Genomic DNA, 22,219 nt, shown 5'->3' with positions numbered 1-22,219 from the left:
TTATTATTTCATTTATTTATTAATATTAGAGAAAAGAATGGAACCTGAGTTTATTTTTTCGAAAATTAACGTAATTAGTTTTTATTGAATATTGTTTTAGATTAATATACTAAAAAAACATAATATGTTGAAATGTTGGAATAAAAATTTTTAAGATTTTCTAAAAGGAATTGCAAAACATTATGCATATGTTATAATGTGTTCTATAAACTGAAGTCATTGATAATTTACGAAAGTTGATCTTAATATTTAATTAAAAAAAAAAGGAAAATGAATAAATAAGTTTTAGCTTTGGATTTAATCCATGTTTAATCTTAATCTTTAATCTTCTTTCATGTTTAAGAACTTTAAATAAAAAAGAAATTCATCAGGAAATTTTATTTGAGAAAGTAGAGATACTTTTCTACTTTGAAGTTTTTGTGCGGATAACATCGAATCTTAACTAAACAAAAATTTGTATTTACGTGGATATTGAATATAATATTAACTAAATTTAATATTATTGTTTTTATTATTGCTTCTATTATGATATATATATGTATTAATTTTTTTCACAAAGTTCATAACACTTGCATTCCTTTAATCAGACTTTTTTTTATCATTTTTTAAAATATACGATATATTACAATAAAAATATTATAACAAGTATCATAATACGATAGATAACAATGTGAAGAATAAATACAATTGAAAAAATATTTTGCAAAAACGTTTGATAAAAAAAGGGAGGGAAATTTTAGATAATATAATTTATAGATATGGAATGTTGTATATCTATAAACGAAAGTGAATTTAACGATCCATCCATTCCATGATTGAAATATATTATTAAACTTATATTTTTATAATATTTTATATAATTATAATATAATAAAAATTCATTCGATAATTATAATATTATAATATTTTATAATATTTATATATTTATATAATTACAAAAATAAATTGTCACTTACATCTTATTATAATAAATTATATTATTCGTCTGTGCATTATATCTATATATCCCTTCTACTACTAGAATTTGGACTTACTAATATTTCTTTTGCGAAAGAATAAAATACGTGACGTGATTATCTCCGTATACGTTATTGCTAGATTAGACAGAAATACATCACGTGACATGATGCGACGTTTGGCTTTGGTAGAACCTTGGTCATGTGATGTGTATCTTTGCCTAATATAGCAGTGGTAGTAGGCATAATGTGACATCTCGTATTCTCCACTTAGAAGAATTGAATTACTTTTAATCATAGAGAAGATAGTATACGTTTGACAACTCTAGTTTACATGAAATTAAGATTGGATTAGATAATATTAATTTAAATCTAATATATATCATTATACACATGAAACTTCTATTTGAAAGATTCTTCATCTATGGATCGACTTATAAATACTATAAACAAAAAATGAGGTTAAGTTTGATACAAAGTAATTGGTAATCAATATAAGACATATATTACTATAATTATAGACAGAATTCATTATAGAGTTACAAAGATAGTTTTTTATGAATATCTCGACATAAAAATCATGATATATTATATATCAATATAATATAGATATAGGAAAAAAGAATATTGATCTTGAAAATATATTTTGAGGTTATCGAAAATAAAGAGAGAATCTTGTAAATATCCTAAATTTTTATCATTAATTATATATAAAGATACGTGACAATTCTTAATTATTTATTAAATTTTGACACTATTGTTTCGAAAGTCATATTTTGAATACGTGTTCATGGTGACATACTTAAGTATAACAGTAATGGCAAGTATCGTCCAAAATTTAAATTACTTACGTACTTCCTGTCGTTTAGTATTATAATAATTAAAATTAAAAATCAGTACATATTTTATATAATCATTAAATATTAAATGTTTTTTTCTTATTTTATTTTTAATTAACTTACTTAGTTTTTAGTCTTTAATTTTAATTTTTTTAATTAATTAATTAAATTTTAAATTGATTAGAAAATTATACAATCAATTACTAGCATGTAATAATACTATATATAGAAATAAAAATTTGATAAAAAATTATATTAGATATATAATTAAGAAATTATCTATATTTCTTTATCTGAGATACCGATTGACTTAAATTTCATAAATCTATAAAAATATTTTCTATTATATTATATCTATCTATATTACAATTATAGTGATTATAAATATTAATAAATACTATAATAGATAATAATAATATTGAGCAATTTTTTTGTCTTTTTTATCCTCTAAAAAAAAAAATGTTTCACGAATATATTAATATTTTATATATATATTATAATATCATAATATTTATAAATTTGAATACTTGTAACAATAAATTGAATTAAGATTAAATATTTATAATAATGATCTCATATACCTATATTTTTTTTTATTTCAGTTGACAATACCAAAGAGTTTAATATAGCATGCCAAATCAAAAATGGATCAAAACGAGCATTTTTATATTGTTTTTCCTTGGCACTTTGGAAATCTCCATTGGTATGTAAATTGTATTATTTTTTTTATTTAAGAATATTTTTTATTTGTATTTTATTTATTTCAATTTATTACTTCTCGTTATTAATAATCTCTAATCTTTAATCTTCTATTTTTATTTTTAATTAATATTAAAAGTTTGCGTATATATATGTATATAATTATTGCCAATAGAGAAAGATCATAATTATGTAGTATCCTTTTTTAATTACTTAATTATTTAACGACCACTTAATTTTAATCAAATTCGTATTTATTCATAATAATTATGTTACAAATAAATCCCATCAATAATAAATGTTCATATAGTTATCTGTTTTTTTTTTTTTGCAAAAAAATAATAATACTGTTAAAATTCATAGATAGCTTATAGAGCATACCTAATTGATAATAAAATGAAGTAACAGTATCATTTGTTTTGATAAGAACAAACAAATCTTCGTCTATTCATGATGAAGAATGACATAATCAATTAACAATAATGATAGAAGATTTTAACGAAAAAAATTAATACAAAAATTCTAAAAAATCAGTATATCAAATTCATATCAAAGTTATCTTGAATTTTTCAATTTTTCACTTGTTTTATATTTTTTGGTTTCTTTTTTTTTTTTTTTTATTTTTTAACGAACTTCACTTTAAAAATATATTTCGTATAATCTTTTTAATTTTTCTATAAAATTGCATCAATATATATATATAATACTTCCAATAATTTTTATGTGAAAGTTGCGAAAATATAGGATAAAAAGTTAGAATCTAACAAAAACATTATCCATTTATATTAAATAGGTTTCATTATAATATATCTTTAGGGAAATTACATGATAGTTTATTACTCATGAAATTGAAAATGGAGCGAAACGTTTGTAATATCATAACCTCATTTTATAGAGAAAGTATTTGAAATTTACGTTCGGTTCGGTGATTTCGATTTATGATTACGAATTATGCTATTTTTCAAATTTGTTAAATATTTTTATTGTATTGGAGAAATTATATAATTTAGAGATTACTGATTTACGCTATAAAATAGATTGTATAATAAAATATTATATATAATATTATATATATAACGTCATATGTATAACATTGACATACTTTTTGAATTTATTTATAAGAATTAAGATGTAAAACATTCAATATCATAATTTTATATTTAAAACAATAATTTTTATTTAATAATAAAATATTTTTTCTATAATATTTTATCGTAAAATGAAATATTTATATGAAATTAGTTTCCAAAATTATTTTATTGATCTAATTGTTATATATATAATTATAAATGAGATTATATCTCACAATATAATGTCATTCTTTTTTTATAAATAATAATTATTTGCATTAAATGTATTCTTAATTTTATATGTTATTAATTTTATTTTTTGCTAAAATTCTTTAAATATATAAAGATTTTATATGAGAAGAGAAAATTATAGATTGCTTCAATGTATTGCTCCTTCTTTTTATTTCAATAATTTGTCATCATAATGTCTTAATTAATTATTTTAATTTATTTATAAAACATTATTTATCTAAATGAGGAATAAAATAAAAGAAAAAAAATTTGTAGAAATACAAACAGATTTCATATATCTTTATGGATAGAATTAAAATTTTATAGACAGAATCAAATGACATATCATTTATGTATACTTAATCAATTTGAAACAAACATTATAATTTTTATATTTTATTAAAGTAATTAAGTTTGATTATGTTATTAATTAATCAATTATTAAGGATTAATTAAATGATGAGTGATCAATAATAAATTATATGACTTATTTTTTAATACAAATTGTTATTATAGAATTCTTTTTTTAACCTTCATTAATTTCTTAATGTCTTTTTTAATAAAAAATTTGTTATATTATTTTTTATTATATTTTTATTATATTATATTTTATTTTATTTATTTTATATATTTAGTATATTATATTTTAATATATTTTTATTATATTATTAATTTTTATTATATTTTCAGAATATATTATTTTTATTATTACATTTATTATATTTTATTATTATTATTATTATTATTATTATTATTATTATTATTATTATTATTATTATTATTATTATTATTATTATTATTATTATTATTATTATTATTATTATTATTATTATTATTATTATTATTATTATTATTATTATTATTATTATTATTATTATTATTATTATTATTATTATTATTATTATTATTATTATTATTATTATTATTATTATTATTATTATTATTATTATTATTATTATTATTATTATTATTATATTATTATTATTATTATTATTATTATTATTATTATTATTATTATTATTATTATTATTATTATTATTATTATTATTATTATTATTATTATTATTATTATTATTATTATTATTATCATCATCATATTGTTATTATATATTATAATATTTTATGTATAGATATATTACATAATATATATTATTATATAATATATATTATTATATAATATAATATTAATATAAATTAAATATTATTTTGAAGTACAATTTAATTAGATTAATTAATTTTATATAAGAACAATTATTATATATATATATATATTTCATGAGTAATAAAAAATAAAATAAATTTTTTGTTAGTTCAAGAAAAATAAAATTTAAAACATTTTATCATTTGAATTTTAAATTGATATACCATATAATAAATCACATAAACATTTTTTTAAATACTTTCTTTACTTCTCATAAAATGAAATCAATTTATTCTTCAGATGTTAAATAGCATGCACATAAATTGTAATTAAAGAAACAGACGACTGTTTAAACAGATGTGTGCATCTATATACATATATATATATGTAAAAAGAATATCTTTTTATATTATACCATATGATATGATGCGAAATCAAAATTAGTATTTTCTGTTATTTGTATTATTCAATTAACAATTGTTCTATAATTTAAATAAAAAATTCATTAGTTAATTATAAATTCTCGATTCAATTTTTTCAAAGAAATTGTAGTTAAAAGAAATTGTTATTTATCTAATATTTTATTATATAATTTTAATATGGACAACATTTCATTATAGATTAAAACTAAAATAAACAATAAATAAAAAAATAAAAGAATAAGTTAATAAATAATTTATATAATTTTATTAAATAATACAAAAAATTTAAAAGCAAAAGATTTGCATATTTAAAAAGTGACATAAAAAAATATATTGCTGCATAATTCTTCTGATTAATTTACTGTTTCTACGCATTTTAAAATAATTTAAAATAAAAATTCTAATATGAAAAATCCGTAATGCAAGAATTATTTGTTAAATATTATTAAAATAAATAAGATAGTCATAATAACTTTCTAAAATATGTATAGAAATATTTTTAAAAAATGAATCTTTCTCAATGAGAAAATAAATATCAAATAAAATTTGTCATCATGTAGAGTATCTCAATTGAAATAATTAAAATATTATTTTCGTTTTTAATAATATATGAATGCTTTTTATAAAAAAATGCTATATATAACATTTTTTCTGTCGTAACTTTTTTCACAGAAATCTTTTTTTTTTATATTGCATCATGTAGAAATAATTAGAGGTCTGCTAATTACTTTTATTGAAGAGTTCATTGATATATCTACGAAATGCATTCTTTCTTTCTTTTTTTTTGTTCTGTTTTCTTCTTTTTTTCATTTTCAACATATTAATTGCTGCAAATAGAAAAATTATGATTGAGTTAAATAGATAATAATAATAATAATAATAAATAATAGTAATAATACTGCGAAAAATGTGAATTTAAAAATATTTAAGTTATAAATAAAATAATATATATTTATAAATAATAGTTCTGTAATGAATAATTTTTTAAAAATTTATTTTAAAAAAATCAAATTATTTTGTTTCATCAATTGGACAAAATATTAATATAAAATCATAATACTTGATATTTATTTTTAAATAATTATATAATGTACATTATATAGTTCAATTAATGATATATCAGATCTAGAATTCGATTTTTTTTTATTAAATCATCTTTAACTCTGATTCGTACATTTATAACATTTGATGAGATTTATTATTAATTAATTTTATGGAATAATATTTTGTTATTTATTTAATTTTTCAAACTATCAATGCAAATCGCTATCATAATTTATAAAGATTATGAATTTAAGAGGAAAAAATAATCTATTGATGAAGAAATATGGCAATTTTTTAATACACTTTGCAAAAAAATATTATTTTTTGAAATTTTTTTCATATGCAAATTACTTTTTTAATTTATTTTTATTTGATCATTATTCAGATTGTTTCGTATCATTTAACAGATACATACTTTAAAAAACAATTTTTTTTATTTATTTTGTCAAACTAATAAGAAATATCTTAAAGAATAAAAATTGTATGATTTCTCTTTAACTTAAAGTTAGATTTAATATCTTGATATCTGCTCTTTCAATAAAATCTTTTGTCTATGAAATTTCTAAGCTATGAATCGGTCAAAGAAAATATTTTTTTAAATTGAGAAAAAATTCTTTGCGATTAATGTGAAACTAGTAAAGTGAGATTCGATCGAATTCAACATCCTATAAACGCTAGCGTATTTAACATTACATAAATGTATATAACGTTCTTGTTTATTTATGACCATTCTGTAAAAAATTGATTACTACGTTTCCTAAAAGAAAAGCGTTTATTGCTCTTTCCTTTTACAGGAAGTCCTATCAGAGACAAATCAAAAGGCGAAGAAGAAATGCCTATGAGCAACTGGACGCGACTTGCAGACGAATGGCTCGCTTCCAGAACAAATGTAGCAAAACAATTGGAAGTCACTATTTTACCATTTACTGACTCAGTCAGAGAATTACCACCGACCGCAGAAACTTTCATCGTTAATGGTACCAGTCCTGATCAATTACAACGGGTAAGAAAATTTTTCTTTTTACTTTCACATTATATTGTCCATCTTATGTCAGATTAATGTGAAAATTACTCTCTTCGGGTAAGAATAGAATGAACATTGCTTTTTTTCTTTCTTTCAATTTTTCTTTACATTTCTTTATATTTATATGTTATTTTTATAATAATATGTATAATTTTATAATATATTTCATACATTTATGAATATAGATGAATTATAATTTTTTTTTACAAATACAATTTCTTTATCTCGTCTTTCTTCCGTATTTCTCTGTTATTTTTCTCTCTTATTTTTCTCTGTTATGTTCGACGAGACGACGTCGACTCTCACTTTCAGTGCCAAAATACTTTCACTAAGTTGATCAACAAGGATGTAAATGTATAGGGTGCTTCATGTAACTGAACAAAATCTTTTCTCCCTAATTATTAGTAGTCAAGTAAAATAAAATTATCGGTTCAATTTTTTATTTTAAGTTTTTATCATTGAAAAATTTTAAAATTAATAGTTCAATAAATTTTAATTTTTTTTAGAATAATTTTAATTTAGAAAAAAATTAAATATGTATATATATAAATAAGAAAATATCTTTAGGTAAATGTAAAAAAATAATATTTAATAATTTTCTATATTTATTTATAACTGAAATAGAAATGGTGTTTTTAAAGTTACTTTTATTTTTTTCAAACTATGCGCTTTTATACAAATAAATATATTTATTTATAAAAAATATTATAACATTTTTATCTGAAATTGATTATTTTTTAAAGATATTTTAAATTGATTTTTTTAATATTGTATTTTCATTTACATATATATTTATAATATTTATTGATATTTATTATTATTATTATTATTATTATTTTGAGAAATGTTCAGTCAAATACAATAATATTTAATTTCATTTAATTCACTACATTTTCTTCGTAATTTAGAAAAGTTATTTTTTAAAAATCTTTTTCTTTGAATTTATTTCATATCAATATTTTGATTTAACATTTTTATAAATTTATATATTTATATTATAATATTTTACATTTTAAAAATTACAATATTTTTAATGAATTTGATATTCATATTTTTTTAAGGATAATGTAAAAATTTTATCAATTTTATCACATATAATTATATCACACTTCTAAAACAATGCAGAAAGCAATCTTTTAATCAAACACTATCAATCAATCAGTTACTTTTAACTGACAATAATCTTTTAATCAATCAATGCAAATTACAAATTCAGACATTAGTCACTATGAGAACTTTTAAAAGATATTATATATCTTATAAATATATATATATATATTTAATTTTTAAAATTTCAAAAATAACAAATTCAATTTCTTAAAAATTAAAAAAAAAATGAAAAATTACGTAAAATAGAAATTAACTCTGAAAAATTAAAATATCTTCTAATAATAATTATTTTTTAAAATATTTTCTATCTATTTGTCTAATATTTTGTGACATTTCTACATTCCTATATATTTTATATCAGTATATAAATTATTAATTACATTGTTTGATTAAGATTTTATTTTTTTATTTTAATTTTTTTCTTCTCTATATTTATTCATATCAGACCAATTTAACATTTCCATGCTTTTTATATTTATATAATATTTTACATAAAATTTTATTAAATAAATTTTATATATTTTTTTTGCTTGCCAACAATATTTTCAAAAAAATAGTAATAAAAAATATAAGAAATTAATATTGAAATGTATGTAAATCAAAATATTGAAAAAAAATCAATTCAATCTTTGAAAATAATCAATTTTAAAAATGAAAGTAACTTTGAAAACATTAGAACGCTTTTATTTCCGTATATATATGAATATTAAATCATTTATCATTCAATGTTAAATTTATCTAAATAAGTTTTCTTTTATCTTTTAAAATATCAAGTTATGACTTGAAAGCTGACTGGACTCAATTGCATGAAATACCCAATATATTGTATTTTTGCTATTTGTATTTGTATTTATATACAGGATAATGTAATTAACTTTCACGATAATCGATATAATTTTTTAATTCAATGAAAAATTCATTATAAAATAAAGATAAATAAAAAAAAATATATATTTTTATATAGAGATATATTTTTATCTTTCAATATTTCAAACGAATATTTCTCAAGAAAAAAAGAAACAATATGGAATCTTATTTTATATTTTGTACAATTTTTTAAAATTAGAAATATATAAAATATTCGAAGATTTTTCGAAATTTAAAAGATTTCCAATTCTCGGATATTGTAACATTTATTTATTTTATTTTTATAATTCGAAATTTTTGAAATTCAAATAATTTCTAAATTTAATAAATGAAGTAAATTTGTAAAAAATTGAAATTTTCGATTTGATGAATTTCTTGATTCTAAAAAAAATTAATTTCAATTTTTTTTACAAGAAGATATATATTATCTCTTTTTAATTATATAGTTTTCATTGATAATCGATCTCGAATAATTTTCAGTATAATTATTCTCGAATGTTGTGGGAGATGGAAAATGTGCAACCAACTGGACATTTGTCAGGGTTTGTGGATAAAGCTTTAAAATTATTAGACTTAAAACAAGTTATGATGGAGGTGGAAACATCGGTGATGTCAAAAGTGTCGTGTACAGCGTGCAAAGTTGGCGCAGGCCTTCTTCAACATTACATAAAAGTCGGAAAGGACGATAAGCAAATTATGAACAGTATTTATCAATTTTGTGTATCGCTAAATATTCAAAGTCCTCGAGTTTGTGAAGGCGTTACGTTACTTTTTGGGGTGAGTTTTTACTTTATAAATTCTTTTTTTATTATATTTTAATTTTATTATGCCAATAAAAGTGTTATTTAATACTTTGAAATTATTCTGAACAATATCTTGAAATATACTTGGATAATATAATACGATTTACTATGATCATCATTTTAATGCTTGTAATGATTCTTTATGATTAAAAAACAATATCGAATCGATCCATTACTATACACGATTCACATGATTCATTACTGATAAATACTATATAAAAGGTAATTTTATATATAGCAATTAATGTATCAATAATAGTTCTTCAGGATGATAAATCTAATGACATTATAACCAAAGCATAAAAATTAATAAAATAAAAAAGTAAAGCATCCAATAATCATATAAAAAGTAATTTTATATATAGTAATTAATGTATCAATAATAGTTCTTCAGGATGATAAATCTAATGACATTATAACCAAACCATAAAAATTAATGAAATAAAAAAGTAAAGTATCCAATAATCATATAAAAAGTAAGATAAATATCATATAAAAAGTAATTTTATATATAATAATTAATGTATCAATAATAGTTCTTCAGGGTGATAAATCTAATGACATTATAACCAAAGCATAAAAATTAATGAAATAAAAAAGTAAAGTATCCAATAATCAAATATATTTCAAATATAATCCATCATTTTTTCCTATTCAAAATCAAATTTTATCAAATCAATACGAAATTGAATGACTATTTTGTTTAGGGAGAAGTAATTTACGTACTCAAACAAGTCGATATGGGACCAGCGCAAATCTGTAGCTTTGTTATTGGTGACGCATGCGACGACACTTACAATCCTCTACACGAGTGGGAAGTGGCATTCCCACCTGTGAATAAACCACCAGTTAAACCGCCAGTGCCCCCCCAAGAAGGTGCGCCGACCTTCAAAGTCCTTCATATCTCCGATACTCACTACGATCCTTATTATCAAGAAGGCGCGAATGCGGATTGTAACGAACCGTTATGCTGCAGATTAACAAATGGATCGCCCCTGACACCAGCCGCAGCTGCTGGCCGATGGGGTGATTATAGGAAATGCGATACGCCGAAGAGAACCGTTGAACATATGCTCAAACACATAGTCGACACCCATTCTGTAAGCAATCATTATCGCAATAATTATTAATAATTTTTTTAAATGGATTATCCAAAATGTTTCCCTTAATTTTCGTTTTTGATAGAAATTCAACCTTTTCTCCTGTCGCTGCACTGCTAAAGTCGACGATCGAAGTTGCAGAATTGTTAGATGCGGACTCTATGCTATCCCACTACCACTAAACGTAATTCAATTTCTCTACGTAACGTTATTATCTTCACTGCTATAGACACGTCACGTGTAACGCTTGGCTTGAGGCTTGAGTGTCACGTGACGTGTATACATTCGTCAGAAGTTGGCTAGATAAAATGTGCGCTCTCATTCTATTCCATCTTTCCTATTATCACGCATATTGGCTGAGAAAAGTAACAAAGATGATAAGCGAAGAACTGGAATGATTTTACAGCATTGATCTCCCAATTAAAGTATCAATTACAAATAAAGAGAAGTTCTTTGATTGGGAGACTTATCGTTTAATTGTTTTCTAACAAACGATATTGATGACAGAAGAGATGAAATGTGAGAGCGAGAGATAGAGATAAATACTCTACTATTTTCTGGTGAATTATATTATATGTATATCTAATTTAATAGTAGTAAGATAATATGATGTCACGTATTTCTATTGGAAATTTAACGAAGGGGAATTGACCCACATTTTAATGATAGAGAATAGCATAGTGTCCGGTAACTAGTAATTATGTGCATTCATTCGATTATGTCGATTTCGATAATATTGAAGAGATTAAATTTTAAAATAAAAATTTAATTATTATATTAATATTTTTGTAAATTAAAATTCTTCTAGATATATTTTGTAGAAGTTTCAATTAAAATATAATATTTGTGAGAAAGATAATGAAAAATGCATAATTTAAATTATCAAAATTTTAAATTGATTATATCGAATCAAATTATTATACAAAATAAATATTTCTATTTAAATTATTTTTAAAATTATTTTTTTTTATATTGGAAATTATTAAAGTTTATTAAAATTATTAGATAAATATATAAAATATGAAAGAATTTCAATCTAAATAATATAACAACAAAAAAATTAAAGTATGGATCAAATTAATTTTTCTATATAAAAAATTCTAACAAGTTTGAATTTTATTTTTAAATATCATTTTTAAAATTTGATAATAACGATTTAAATTATTTACTTTTATCTATTCCAATTTAATCAGAACAAAGAATGTAAAAAAAAAATGAATTTACTTCTCAAACAAGATAAAAAAAAAATATTTTAATTTTGTAAACATTTCAATTCAATACAGGATATAGATTATATTTTATGGACCGGTGATATACCACCTCATGATGTGTGGAATCAAACGCGAGAAGAAAATTTGAAAGTTTTGCATGATACAGTAATACAACTTATTGAAATGTTTCCTGGAATACCAATATTCCCAGCATTGGGAAATCACGAAAGTTCTCCTGTTAATAGGTACATTCCTTTATTTTGAATATTTTTCTAATTTAAGATCATCTTTTTTACTCATCATAAATTGTCCTAATTTTTGAAGGAAGAAAAAGATTTCTTAAGATTTTATTTATTTTTGGCATCATTTTATAGCTGGTATTTATTTATAGCAATTTTTTTTAACAATAGCCAAATAATCTGTGATTTTTATTTCTTCTGATTTTTGAAAAATCAAATTTAAAGAGATTTCTTTATTTTCTCTAGTATAAAGCGCTTAAGATTTTTCTTATATATAAATAGAAAAAAAATAATATTTTAATTTTTTTACTCTGCTTTATTTATACAATATAAGAAAACAAAAAATTAATAAAAATACAAAATAACTATATAATATAAGATTAAAAATTTTGTTATCAAAGTATGTTTTTGTTGTAATTATTGGACGAAAGTTATTTCTAATTATTCTAATTTATAAATAACGAATAAACCAATTAGATAAAATTTTTCGATAAAATTAATTTCGATGTTATTTCGATTAAAATAATTTAAAATTAACTGAATGTACAAATAAATAATTCAAAAGTCGGAATTGCTATAAGATAAAACTGCAGTATAAAAAATGAATAAATCTTGCAAGATTTGAAAAGTCTTGATCTTGAAAAAAATTTTTAATAATATTCTTTAAATAATGAACACGGTGTATAATTGAATTAAAAAAGAAAAGAAAAAAGAAATAATTTATAAATGTTTCAGCTTTCCACCATCATTTGTTCCTAAAGAAAATAGTATATCTTGGTTGTATGACGCGCTTGATAAACATTGGAGACGATGGTTACCAGCAGGTGTTTCACACACTGTTCGACGTGGTGCTTTTTATTCGGTTTTAGTACGACCAGGATTTAGAATCCTTTCTGTAAACATGAATTACTGTAATAACAAGAATTGGTGGTTGCTAATAAATAGCACGGATCCAGTGAGTGAACTTCAGTGGTTGGTCTACGAGTTACAAGGAGCTGAAATGAATGGCGAGAAAGTTCATATTATTGGCCATATACCACCTGGACATTCGGATTGTTTGAAAGTTTGGTCTCGAAATTATTATCAGATCATTAACAGGTTAATATAGGAAATAATTAAAAGATTAAGAAACCAATCGATATAATTCACATTCTTTGAAAACAACATATGTAATTCAAGAATGTCATTAAATTATTAGATTGTCAATATTCATGCATTTAAAAAACAAGTATAATATTCAAATAATGAAGTAAATCTGTATTTAAGTTTCATTATCAATTAATATGATAAATTTTTTTAAGAATTTTATTTAAAAATTATAAATATAATGATTATTTTAATAACAGATATGAATCTACAATCACGGCACAATTTTTCGGGCATACCCATTACGATGAGTTCGAACTATTTTACGATTCCGCCGATTTTGGCAGAGCTCTAAGCATAGCATATATCGGGCCATCGGTTACTCCTTATTATGAACTCAATCCAGGATACAGAATATATTACGTAGATGGGGATCATCCTAAAACAACGAGGGTAAGTTAAAATTTCTATTTCTATAATTTGCAAAAAATTTTTAAAATATGAAAGTTAATACTTAATATGATAAATTATTTAATTATTAATTTATTTAATATTTTGTTATAAATCATTTAATATAAAATTTAATATTTAATATATTTCATAGATTTTAACAAATTTCATTAATTAGACATATTATGAAACGTAATTATTAATTAAAAATTATGAATACTGCACTAAATTACTATATTAATAATACTAAATAATATATTATTTATATATTTTTATTATATATATAGTTATTATATTTATATATAATATATATAATTAATTAAATAATATACTAAATTAAATATTTAGGATAGAGTTTTTTTATAGAGCAAGAATTTTTAAAAACTTCTAAAAATGATCATTTTTCGCAATTTATTCATTTAAACTATATTTAAAAAAAAGAAATAAGAAAAAAATATTATTTTATTATTTTGTATTGTATATATTTAATTGATATATAAATTCATCAAATATATAATGAAATGAATATGTATGAGAAATTTTTTGTTTTTGCTAATAATTTTGATATTCAAGAATTCTGTATTTTCAAAAATATATAATTTGAAATCATATTTATTTGCGATCAATTTAATATTTTATATGCAAGTAATAATCAATTTGAATTTCTTTTAAAAATTGAATTGAATTTTCGTGATATTTTTTTTTTCTTTTCAAAATTATAGAAATTATAAGATCGACAAATTTTCTGAAAAAGAAAAAATTTTATCGCTTTATCTTATTAATATCTTTCTGATATAATCTTTGTGATATAATTTTTTTTATAGATGGTCGTAGATCATGAAACTTGGGTAATGAATTTAAAAGAAGCAAATCTTTATGATTATCCCATTTGGCACAAAATGTACAGTGCTCGACAAGCATATCAAATGTCATCACTTTTGCCTAAGGATTGGGATTCTTTGATAGATAAAATGAGCAATGAGCCATCACTTTTCGATTTATATTATAAGTAAGTTTCATCAAACTATTTCAAAAGTTAAAAAAATATTCTAACATATATGTTTGATTGTATGACAATTGTATGAAAAATTTTTTGTATTATAGTTTATATGATTTTTAAAATAAATTTTTTCAACTTTTATCTATATATTAACTAAAAATTTTAATATAATTTAATATTACTATTCTATTAATAATTCAAAATTAATGTTACAAATATTAATATAACAATTTCTTTTATTTCTTATAAATTTGTGAACAAATTTTTGTAATGCAAAATTTTAAATTGATTTTTTCAAAAATTTTCTATGAAATGCATAATAATTCTACATTTTTAACTAATAATGAATAGAAAGAATAAATATAGAAAATAATAAATATGTAATTATATTTATAATATTATTATATGTAAGTGTATTATAAGTATTTATTATGTCTATTATATCTAATATAATAAAAAATTTTTTATATTTTTTAAAAAAAAAAGTTATTACAAAAGTGATATAAGAGAATATATTATACAATATTAAAACTTTTATTTTTTTAGAATTATAATTTTTATTGTACTAATTGATACAATTTATTATTTTCTACAAAAAAATATCATATTAAGTTATTTATATCAAAAAATCTTTAATTTAAGAAATATTATAAAGTTTATAAAATTAAAATTTGAATGAAATTTAATTCAAAATATTTTTAAAAAATGACATTATATATTGTTATGTTTTAGACATTATTATAAGAATTCTCCTGTAAGGCCAGCATGTAGTGATGAATGTCGAAAGAGATTACTTTGTGATTTACGAAGTGGAAGAAGTCATGATCGAAAAGCGCTATGCCAAAGTCTTGAATCTAGAATAGATAATGAAACGAGAATAGGCTGGCGAGCTTGGATTTACAACGGACTTGCATTTTCGTACGTACATAATTGGTGGCTTCAAAATTATTCTGGTGATGTTGAAACCAACAGAGTTGACGTATAATTCTACAGATATTTTTGCCTCTCAATTTCTATTCTCAGCTATTATTATTAATTCTTTTGTATATAATAATTGATACATATTTTGTAAGCACTTTTATGCATAATGAAAATATTTTGTTTATTTGCATAAATTATAATATATTTTATTATTTTAATTTTTTAATAATAAGAAATATTTTAATTTAGTAATTAATAAGATGTTCTCAGTGGAAGCTAGTTGTAATACAAAATATTCAATTTTGTTTTAAATTTTATTTGTTTTAATAATTTAAATATTAAAAAAAAAAGATTTATATTTTGAAAAATTATTTTAATTAATTTTGATAAATTTGAAAAAAAGAAAAAAATTTCTTATTTATATAAAATTAGTTAAAAATAATATAATATATTAACGTAAAATTGTGAGAAATTCGCAAAAGTTATACAAATCTGTGATAAAAATTTTTAAAAATAAATGTGTTACTTAATATTCTAATTGTTAATAATATAATATGTAAATTAAAAATATTACAAATACAATAGTACAAATATAAATAAGTAATAATAACTATTAATTATTAAGTAATAGATAACAAGATCAGACAAATTTATATTATAATTATACAAAATAATATGTACAATTTATTTTACTAATCTGCACGCTATAACTAAATATACATCTTTACTTTGTATATTCTATGATGATAATGATGATGATGATGATTACATGAAACACTTGCATTACTAATTATGAATGAACTTTCATAAATAGTTAGCATATACTAATATTAGAAAATAGTATTACTATTTCAAATATCAATAATTATCTTAATTATTTCTAATTTAACTATCAATTTGTACTTAACTTTCTTTTATTTAATCCTTTGAGTGTTTTTTAATATAAATATATGATAAAAAAATTTTTTGCAATATAATGCTTCTTATAACTGTCTTTATAATTATAAACAATATATTCGTTATTATGAAATAATTATAATAAATTTAAAATAAATTTTAATTTTCTTTTTTTTATTTTTCTATTGTCTTTTTTTCATCTATGCATTTAACAACAATATTTTTATTATTTATTAATAATAATATATAATCCTTTTTTATTTAAATAATTTTCTTAAACAATAATTAAATTTCTATAAAATATATCTATTAAATATAAAATTGAATAAATTAAAAAGAGATCTCTTACTAGATATTTAGTTTTGTTTATTCATAACTAAGCATAATTTTTAATCAAATTTTGTTATAAAGTAAATTATTTCTTAAAAGATTTCAAGATACTTATATAATGTGTGAATTAAATACTCAAAGGATTAATTAAATTAATTTCTGTTTTACTATAGATTATTATTGATTCTGTTTTGTTATAATATAGATTGCTGAAAATTAGATGCATGAATTTAAATGCATAAAAAATTAAAGTATATAAATTAAATACGTTATTCATATGTTTCAGCATTTCCCTTGCAAGAAATTTGTCATAAAATTTCAAAAGAAATTCAGCGCCCACTATTAGTTTATATTTTATTTAGTTTAGAATTACTTTAATTTGAATATATTTAGTTTGAAGTGATATAAACAAATGCCATAAATGTTATATCAATTTACCAAGAAAAAATATTGTTATGAAATCCTTTATTAGTAGCACATAAATATTGTAAATATGTTATTTTGTAATAAAATATAAAAAACTTTTATATTATATATAAATTTATAATACTTGTGTGTGTTAATGTTTTCATGATTTCAGTAAAAATTATTATCAATTTAAAAGATGTTTTAAAATTTGAAATATTTTTATATAATGATTGCTATAATATAAATAAGAATATTAATAAGAAAATAAGATATTCTTTTTGAATATTTATTGAAAAGTTCATCATTTGTGTTGTAACATATTTAGTATTTAGTTACATTTTAAAAACTATAAATTATCTAAATAAATCAAACTTATATGATTTTCTTTTTTATTTATGAAACTTTACTTTATTTATTCATATATTTAAATTTATTTATAAAATATGAAAAATTAAAATTTAAATCAAATTTTTATTAATTCATTTAAATAAAATTTATTGTAATATTAAATAAATAAATAAAATATATTTTTAAATATTTAAAATATTATATATTTATATAATATGTTTATTGGTATATAGCACTTTGTAATTAAATAAAAAACTATATTATATGGTGATGGAACATCTAACATGGTGATTGAAATTTTCAACATTAAACTACATTGCTTATAGTAAGTAGTACACATGTATATAGATTTTAACTGTTTGCTTAAATTATGCTGAATGCTTCATAAATTAGTATTTATTAATTATGAAAGCTTTCACTAATATAAATTACAAATAACTTTGAAACTAATTTCTCTTTTAATATTTTAATACATTATTAAATTATTTGCACATGTAATTAATGTTCATTAAAGTTTATCTTTAAAAATGCAGCATGTAAATTATATTAGTAAAAAAAAAAAAAAAAACCACAAATTTTTCGGTTAGAGTTTTATTTATTTATTAAATTATTTTTTTATAAATTGTATATAATTTGAATTGATAACACTTTTTATGCAAAATACATAATAGTTTTTTAATAAACATTTATAAACATAAATAACAATTTATTTTATATATATATTCACTATATATTTAAATATAATGAGTTTTTTAGGAACTAAAGAATGTTGTAAAAAAAATGTTAAAAAATGTCCTTAAAAAATTGTTTGATATCAAGAAATACAATATGCAATATTAATTAATATATTATATTATATTTTATGTAATATTATATTGGAAAATGCTAAATTAAAAATTATATTAATTTAAATTTTATAAAACTTGATGGCAAGAAATATGCAAAGATATCTAGTATAAATAAATATTTATTAATATTTTCATACTTTTCTTATCTTTTATTCAATGAAATTTAAAATTATAATATAAAATAATGATCAATATTATTCATTACACAATTATTATCAATAATTTTATAATATATATTTACTAAATATAAGTAATTTTTCAACATAATTTAATATTTTTTTGTAAATAATAATTTGTTGCATTGATTAGTACATTAAAAATTATATTCTATTTAAAAAAAATAAAGATCTATTTGATATAATAATATATAATATATAAATACAATAATAAAATATATATAATATATAATATATAAATATAATAATATATAAAAATAAAGCTTTATATGATATAATAATATATCTATTATAGTTAAAAAATTTTTTAAAAACTTTTTTTTTTACATTTTTGTAACATTCTTTTCTTAAAAAATATTTCAATATATTTAAATAAAAGAGTTTAGATAAAATGTAAAATTAATTATAAAGATTATTATAAAAAATTTTCTTTTTATCTTTATCACAAAATTTTTATTGGAGATACATATAACAAGTAAAATTAATGTGTATATCAAGATAAAATATACTTTTTTAAAATTCTTAAATTTTTCTGATTTTATTTATATAGCATTTAAAAATCTTTTTTAATATTTGTATCTCTAAAATATATATATAATTACATTGTGTATATAATTAATATTAGAAAATTGATTTTAAAGACTAAAATAATCGTAAATATATTAATATTTTGTCTATATATATATATATATATATATATGTGTGTACACAATTTATATATATATATGTACACATTATATAATAATATTAATATAACAATAATAATAATATTAAAAGAGAAATTAATTTGTAAATTAACTGTTAATATATAAATCAATATTAATAATTATTGAAAAATATACACTTTAATTAACCAACATTAGAAATAAATTCTATTTATTTATATTGAAAATATTAATTTAAATTGATACAAAGTTACTATTTATTTTTATTAAATAGATTATTTGCAACATAATGAAATTGAACACAATGAATTGTTAAAGTGTATATCTATATATATACATATATATATATATATATATATATATATATATATATATATATATATATGTTTTCATAAAGAAAGAATCAATTATATTTTATAATTTCTTTGCAGAATGTCTGTTTTCATGGCAATCCCACGATTTGCATACAATTTACCAAAGTATGTACTAGGCCTGGGATAATGGAAGAGTGTAAAATGAAAAACTATGTGATTTTTTGTTATTAAATTATTAAATATTTGCAATGATGCCAATGTTGTTTTAAAAACTACATTACGTATTTACATACAAAAGAATGTGAAGTACATGAAAGTATAATGGAATTATATTTTCATTTGCAGATATAACACTGAGATTCCTGTTATATTGTATACATATAGGTAAACAAATTTATTTAACTAGTAATAGATGTACAGAATAAAGTTTTTTTATAGCATGATTTTATCCATGTAACATGATAAATAATGACATGTTGCTATTGATATGTATTAAAATTATTTGATAAAATTTTTGAAAAGAATTATTTTATTTATCTTTTATGAATATATCTTTTTTATGAAAATGAATATATATTAAAAAAATGAATATTATATAAAATTTTATAATTATTTTATATTAATTTTATTTGAATAAAAAAACATCTGTGATTTGAATATAAAAAAAAAAACTTATAGAAATAAAAAATATATAATAAAATATTTAAAATTAAAAATATATCTATAAATTACACGTTTTATAGTTTATTTTTGAAAATGATTAAAAAAATTTTTTTGAAATATGATTATATTAGATATTATAATAATATCAGATAAAATATTTAAATAAATATATTAAATAATTAACAAAATAATAAATTTAGATATTTATTAATTATCTAGATTTATTAATTGTTTTAAACATACAATGTTTATATAATCTCTTTATTATACGTATATGTTTGACTTTAATGCTGCTTTAAATATTATGTTTATAACCTAAATTTAACAATCTTTTTATGAATAAAGAAATTAAATTATTGATTATTGAACAAAATTTAATCAATATTTATTCTATTGTATATGATCTGATAAAAATTGAAAATTTTATAATATTATGTCGTTTTATAATATTTTGTTATCAAAAATATTTATCATTTTTTAATATAAATAAATTTTCAAATAATAAAACATATTATGAAATGTATGAAAATTTATATATAATTATATAATATATATAAGTAAAAATATATTTTTATTTTTAATTATTTACATATAAACATTGTTTTAAATATTTATTAAATTTTTTTTATTCTTAATTAAATGATATAAAATTATAAACATATATATATATAAACTTACTATCTTATTGGTTCATTAACAATAGAATAATCAATATTTATCAATTTACTATTTTTGGCTTATTAATATTAAAATTAAATATACATATTTACTATGTTTGTTTAGAAACGAAAATTTAGTTATAAAAATCATACATTTTATTTTCGATCGATATTTTTGATTTTTTTATTTCATGCGTTTTCAAGATATATCTGGTTTTATTATAAATGAAATAATGTTCGGAATAGATATTCACAGAGAATAAGGAAATATTATACGAGAAAATTTTAATTATGTAGATACATAAATTATGATAATATTAGAAAGATTTATTATTATGACAATTTATTAATTTTTTTTCCATTGTATGTACTTTCTCCTTAAAAATATTCCAACCAGTATCTACTTTAAGCTTTAAATGATTATAGAGAAAGTAACATATTAAGTGAAATTGAGGTCTCATTCATTGCAAATTTTACATGTATTTGTTTAAATGTATAAAGAGATAATATATAGTAAATATAAAAAATTTTATATCGTATTTTTAATAAAAAGAGCAAATTCCATTGAATTTTAATTTGATATTATTGTAATGATTCAAAAATTTCGAAGAAATAAAAAAAAATATAAATTAAGAGAACAATAATATTTAAACAAGTATATAAAATGTATTATTTTATTACAATTGAAAATATAAATA

The 22,219-nt window shown here is 18.8% G+C and overlaps 1 protein-coding gene and 1 long non-coding RNA gene across 5 annotated transcripts in view; one reads left to right on the top strand and one right to left on the bottom strand.

Moving 5' to 3' along the window:
- The window catches only part of LOC727146 (sphingomyelin phosphodiesterase), a 42,762-nt gene extending 22,310 nt beyond the window's left edge, over window positions 1-20,452 (top strand). For 2 of the 4 annotated variants that reach the window (XM_026444651.1, XM_026444650.1), the window contains exons 2-11: window positions 2,398-2,498; window positions 7,197-7,405; window positions 9,884-10,180; window positions 10,914-11,306; window positions 12,590-12,762; window positions 13,492-13,854; window positions 14,103-14,295; window positions 15,117-15,301; window positions 16,025-16,210; window positions 20,317-20,452. In XM_026444651.1, coding sequence (XP_026300436.1) covers window positions 2,426-2,498; window positions 7,197-7,405; window positions 9,884-10,180; window positions 10,914-11,306; window positions 12,590-12,762; window positions 13,492-13,854; window positions 14,103-14,295; window positions 15,117-15,301; window positions 16,025-16,210; window positions 20,317-20,386 — 2,142 coding nt within the window. In that variant the 5' untranslated portion in view covers window positions 2,398-2,425 and the 3' untranslated portion in view covers window positions 20,387-20,452. Of the gene's footprint in view, window positions 1-1,757; window positions 1,777-2,397; window positions 2,499-7,196; window positions 7,406-9,883; window positions 10,181-10,913; window positions 11,307-12,589; window positions 12,763-13,491; window positions 13,855-14,102; window positions 14,296-15,116; window positions 15,302-16,024; window positions 16,211-17,726; window positions 17,970-20,316 lie in introns of those variants that run through there. The other 2 variants (XM_026444652.1, XM_006571779.3) reach the window with 2 other exon arrangements.
- LOC113219190 lies at window positions 10,918-12,166 on the bottom strand. The gene is made up of 2 exons (XR_003305942.1): window positions 11,401-12,166; window positions 10,918-11,304 (listed from the first exon to the last, which is right to left on the bottom strand). It is a non-coding gene; the product is annotated as an uncharacterized LOC113219190 (long non-coding RNA).
- Window positions 20,453-22,219: the final 1,767 nt, after the last annotated feature.

This window comes from Apis mellifera, linkage group LG13, assembly GCF_003254395.2.
Source record: "Apis mellifera strain DH4 linkage group LG13, Amel_HAv3.1, whole genome shotgun sequence".
Lineage (NCBI taxonomy): Eukaryota > Metazoa > Arthropoda > Insecta > Hymenoptera > Apidae > Apis > Apis mellifera.
Note: the sequence above shows the minus strand (reverse complement) of the source record. Positions and strands in the feature narration are given on the sequence as shown.